Source organism: Rutidosis leptorrhynchoides, chromosome 6, assembly GCF_046630445.1.
Source record: "Rutidosis leptorrhynchoides isolate AG116_Rl617_1_P2 chromosome 6, CSIRO_AGI_Rlap_v1, whole genome shotgun sequence".
NCBI lineage: Eukaryota > Viridiplantae > Streptophyta > Magnoliopsida > Asterales > Asteraceae > Rutidosis > Rutidosis leptorrhynchoides.
The window spans coordinates 53,811,842-53,817,328 of record NC_092338.1 but is presented as its reverse complement, the minus strand read 5'-3'; the positions used below and the strand labels follow the sequence as shown (position 1 = coordinate 53,817,328).

The window sequence follows — 5,487 nt, the reverse complement described above, 5'->3', positions numbered from 1 at the left end:
CGGGATTTATGCACCAACAATTGGCCACCCCAGAATATGTCGTTAGGTAGGTAAATTGGCTACAGAACCAGTGAAACGCTAAAATGTGAAGTTTGGGCAATTGTAGATTGCAAGGCAATAACATATCACGGATGCAGTTTTTATTTTATACTTCTGGTTTTAAAGCATGCTCATGTCTAACAAGACCATTGATTGGTGACCTCTATCGTTTACTATGATAGTTCGCAAATGTGACCATTTTAGAATTTGAGCAAAACGGAGCAAGCTTTATATAATGACAATAACAATAACAATGCTTTTAATTTAGCTTAAGTACATAATTAGCTTTCTTTAAGCCTTTTTAAAATTACAAGAACCATGACATGAAATTATATAGAAAAAGAATTCAAACAGTAGCAGAATAGATCAAAGTAGGGTTTAGTTAAATTTGCATAATTCCAAGCCAAATGTTGTCATCAAAGTCTAGTTAATTTTCCTTTCCTTTGTTGACGATTACCAAACATCACGAAGGTATCTTCCCGTCGCTTGCAGATTCTTGACGTAGAGCTCTGTCTGAGACGAGTCTAACGATCCCTGAAATCACCAAAAACAGATGTTAACAAAAAGCCAAATCTTTATAATGTTTTGTTATTTATACATTCCAATGTTGTTGTAAGTTGTAACTACTAAAACATACTTGTTCTTGGATGATGGTGTGAAGGGTGCGGTGCACATCTTTAGCCATGCCTTTAGCATCACCGCATACGTATAAATGCGCTCCTTCTGAAAGCAACTTCCATATATCTGAAGCCTGTAAAAGGCGTAACAATAATAATTCATATTAGAGATCGTTTAACATATCACCATAAACTATACTGTTCACAACCTTCGCTTATTTACGTTTCTGTTACCTTTTGGGCTATTTTATGTTGCACGTATACTTTAGTTTCACCTTCACGTGAGAAAGCAACACTAAGCTCAGACAGAGCGCCAGTTTCGACAAAGTTGTTAAGCTCATCCTCATATATAAAGTCCTAAATTTCAAGAGTAAATTATAAATAAACAAAATAAATATATTACTTAGATACAGTAATAAGTTTAGGCGAAAACTTACAACATTGCGACTCCTACATCCGAAGTACAAATATGCGGGTCCCAGTTCAGTTCCAGCTTCCTTAAGGGCTAATCTTTCTTGAAGAAAGCCTCTGAAAGGAGCTAATCCGGTTCCAGGACCAATCATGATAATAGGGATTTTTGGGTCAGTCGGAAGTCTAAAATTAGACGTCCGTACAAAAATAGGCGCCCAGCTGTAATTCTGACTTTCCGACGAAGGAACAGCATTCTGGAATCAAACGCGCGTTTGTGTCAGTCAAAAAGTAGAAAAGGTTCAATCTTTACAGACCAAAATGGTTGAAGAGTACCTTCATCCAGGTTGAACAGATTCCTTTGTAAATACGGCCTGCAGGCGTTTTCTCAAGAACTAATGCAGACGTAACATGAATCTTGTTGGGTTCCATTCTGTGTTCACAAGTCATTGCAAAAGGTTAGTAGTATGAAATATAGGTGATATATATATGCTCTTCGTATTGACTTTTTTATTTGAGAAATTCGACAAAATACTGACTTTGGAGACGAAGAAATAGAGTAGTATCGAGGCTGTAAACGTGGAGCAACGGCTGCAAAGAAAACGCCAAGAGGAGGCCTAGCTGATGGGAAAGCCTCCAAGACCTCAAGAAGGCTTCTTCGGCTTGTAACGATCCATTCACCATATTCATCCTGAAAAACATTACAAATAAAATCTTGTCCTTTTTTTCATATTTTATTTACTAAATTTAAGGATTTTTCTAAAGACAGACCTTAGGGTTTTTGTTAAGGCGCTTAAAAAACTTGTCTGTAGTGGTTATGTTGACTTTTAGATGACAGTTATTGCAAAAATTACAAGAATATTAAGCGTCTTAACGACAGCCCTAAGGTCTATCATCAGCAAAATTCTAAGCAATATGATAAATTCAAACCTTGCCAGCACGAGATGCAAGAAATCTTAATCGTTCAACTTCAGTCGGATCAGAAGCATGTGCAGCAAGAGCAAGCAAAACTGACTGAAATACATACACAATAATACAAAACACCATCAGTTTATAAGTTTATTAACTTCTAAAATGAAAATTTGTGGGTAAAAGGTAGAATGTTTTTCCCTGTTCGAGTGAGTAATCCGACCCCATACGTAGATGTATGCGGCTGAGCAGGATTACTCCCCGACTGTTTTTAACCATTCCCTGGCCACCACAAAATATGGGCGACTAATCCGACCCCGATGTATGCGGCCGAACATGATTACTCCCTGACTGTTTCCAACCCTTCCCTGGCCACCACAAAATATGGGCGAGTAATCCGACCTCATACTCTGATGTATGCGGCCGAGCATGATTACTCCTTGACTGTTTGCAACCCGTCCATGGCCACTACAAAATATTCGTCCTATACAAGATTTGAGACCTCTTGCAAGAAACTCAGGACTCCAACTATGGGGCTATCTTGTGATGTTTTAAAATAAAAATTTACAAAATATATAAAACTTTTTGTTACCTTTTTGGGAGAACTTAACAAATCTGCATAACTAGTCAGTGCAGTTCTTAAAGTTGATGGAGGAAAAGGAGGCTGTAAAACGGGTCCCCCGAGTGGCGTTCCGTCCTCATTATCGGTATGCAGAGAGAAATAAGTATCCGGTGATAAACCTAACAATCGCTCGGCCTCATCTACAACTTCCTTTAGATTCTCACAGTATACACCAACATGATCCCCAGTTTCATATCTAAATTTTTTTAACAAAATTAGTAACTATAACTTGAATCGAAACTACAATTCATATGCTAAGATAACGAACGAGTAACTCACGAGAGTCCAGTGTTAGATATGTCAAATTCAAGATGAGTGCACGAGCGATCAGATTCAGGGGTATGAAGCTCCTTTTTAAAAGCCACCTTTGATCTATAAGAACATAATACAAGCAAGAGTCAAGTTATAGGTGATGATAACTCCACTCAAGTTTTTGATATATCCACCAGTAGTTGTTTGTACACTACAACTGTCAATGCATAAATATGAGTGGATTTATCAAATACCTTAGTGGAAATATAGTTATAGTTTTGTTAAATAACATCGAATAAAAGAGTGATGTGTATTAAACTATTGATTACCTGCTTGGATTTTGAGCATCACGAACGATACGACCATTTGTTAGACTACGAACTAAAACAGATTTAACAGGTTTTTTACTAAACACAGTTCGGTATTCAGGAATGGCAGCCGTGTAAGGAGTAGAAGCGGTTAATTTGCCTTCTTCATCAAGAAGCAGTTGATCCAGCTCGGGCCATACTAATTCTTTCCTGAAATATCAAGATTCGATCGAATGTTAGAAATTCATTATTAATTGTCTTTTTTGGATTAAATTTTTTATAAAGTTTTCGTCTTTCTAATACCATGAAGAAAAATCATCTTCGATCATTTGACCATCATCTCCAAGCCCGATTGGAACAAAGCGCTTTGCACCTAATGTTGATGAAACCCGTAAGATTCATAACTCATGACCGTTTCAAATGCAAGTAAATGGGTAAACTGAATAGGTTTTTTTTATTTTTTTTTTTTTATCCGTTACCGTTTCAAATGCAAGTAAAACCAAGTTTAGGTATTTTTAAGTATTTAAGTTATTAATTACAATTAGCAATTTGATTATTGGTGATGTATTGATTTATGTATACAAATAAACATACCCATCTCTGCGAGACCATCATCAACTGTTCTTGCAATCTACATAGACCAGAAAAAATTTATTCACATATTAGCCTAACCAAATATATTAATGCAAATTTGTGTAATAAAGGGCAGCAATATATAGATCTTCACCTTGTTGAAATGTTCATATTGTCTGTTACCACAACCAAACACTCCATATTGAAGTTTTTCAAGCCAAACTCCTTTATCACCCCCCTTAAAAATATTAACAAGTTCATATTTAAAACATGTATGAAATCTAGTTTAGGAACATTATTATTATACTAAATAGTTTATGCGTGTACATAAAAGCACTTACTTCAGTAAACCATTTATAAAATCTGGCAGAATTATCAGTTGGCTCACCATCTCCATATCTACACAACAAATGTATGGATAAACTAATTAGACCATCCCAAAATACGCTACTAGGAGGATACCTTTGAAGCTGGGACCCACCTTGTGGAAGCTTTGATACATAGTATAACTTAATCTAATACGAGTAAATAAGTAATCATCTTTAATATAAATAATGAATGCTTACGAAGCCAAGAAGAAAATAGCAAAAGTCTCCTTCTTTAGTCTTGATGCATACTCATCATCGTCAGCAGCATAATCATCCTAAACAACATATAGAAAATATTAATATTAGATAACGTTCAATAGAATTGTATATATATTTGTATATAAACATAAAGAAACAACACTCACCAAATCAGTTACTTTAATCACAGCTTTCTCATATCGCACTTTCGCTTCTTCATAAAACTCCTAAAAACCAAAACTCATTAATCAATCCGATCCATCAATCTAAAGGAACAAAAACGCGAATAACTTTGAATGTACAATCAATACATTAAAAATATACATATAGATGCAAATATAAATCACCTTAGCAAAACCTTCAGCGGTTCCAGTTTGCGATCCGTAAAAGATCTTAACTTTTTTGATACCATCACCAAGAGCAAAACTCACCTGTCTTTTTGGCACCATAATCTTATTCGAAACCTTAACTTTTTTCTTGGGAGCTGGTTTCCATGTCAAAACGACGTAGCATCCTACTAAAAATGAAACTAGTGTTGTTAATATCAACAACATGTTATTGTCTTCAAGAATCATCGTTATCACCGACTACGTGATCTTGCTTTTGCTCTATAAACGACTTCAGTTTTACACGATTAAATCAAACTTAACGTAGTGTTAAGTATCAAAATCTATAAAATGTATAAATTTTTTTGTTTAAGTGTTGTGAGTAGTGTGGTGGTCACTAGTTTTTGTTTGAGGGGTTTTTTATATGGGATGAAAGTATGGAAGCAAAGCCTACCAAAACAGACTAGTCAAATATACTAACCTGGATTTGACTAAGGTTAATTATATGTTTTTGTTAATTAAACGTGTTATTACAATTAACGTTACTATCACGATACATAATTAATATTAGCTTCCCAACTATTACATGATTACTATAGGAGAACATAATAGTTTAAAATAAGCAAATTGTAACGATATTATACCTTATATCTAAAACGCATCGTCCAACTGAATAGTAACCCCACAATTTCCACAAACTACCCCACTCTTTCACTTAATCTAAAAGGCATCGTCCAACTGAATAGTAACCTCACAATTTCCACAAACTACCTCCACTCTTTTACTTACTTACATTTTAGACCAAAAAAAACATATAATAGTTAACTTTATGGTTTTTTACAACCTTATCCAAAACTTTTAAGATTT

General features: G+C 34.9%; 1 protein-coding gene across 1 annotated transcript; it reads right to left on the bottom strand.

The window, feature by feature from the left end:
- Positions 1-300: 300 nt before the first annotated feature.
- LOC139855803 (NADPH--cytochrome P450 reductase 2-like) lies at positions 301-4,869 on the bottom strand. The gene is made up of 17 exons (XM_071845045.1): positions 4,642-4,869; positions 4,462-4,521; positions 4,295-4,371; positions 4,070-4,127; positions 3,883-3,966; positions 3,750-3,786; positions 3,459-3,528; positions 3,177-3,365; positions 2,875-2,967; positions 2,566-2,791; positions 1,995-2,078; positions 1,604-1,755; positions 1,401-1,497; positions 1,094-1,321; positions 891-1,013; positions 677-790; positions 301-573 (listed from the first exon to the last, which is right to left on the bottom strand). Exons 1-17 carry the CDS (start codon positions 4,867-4,869, stop codon positions 493-495), a joined length of 2,001 nt encoding a protein of 666 aa, XP_071701146.1. The 3' UTR covers positions 301-492.
- Positions 4,870-5,487: the final 618 nt, after the last annotated feature.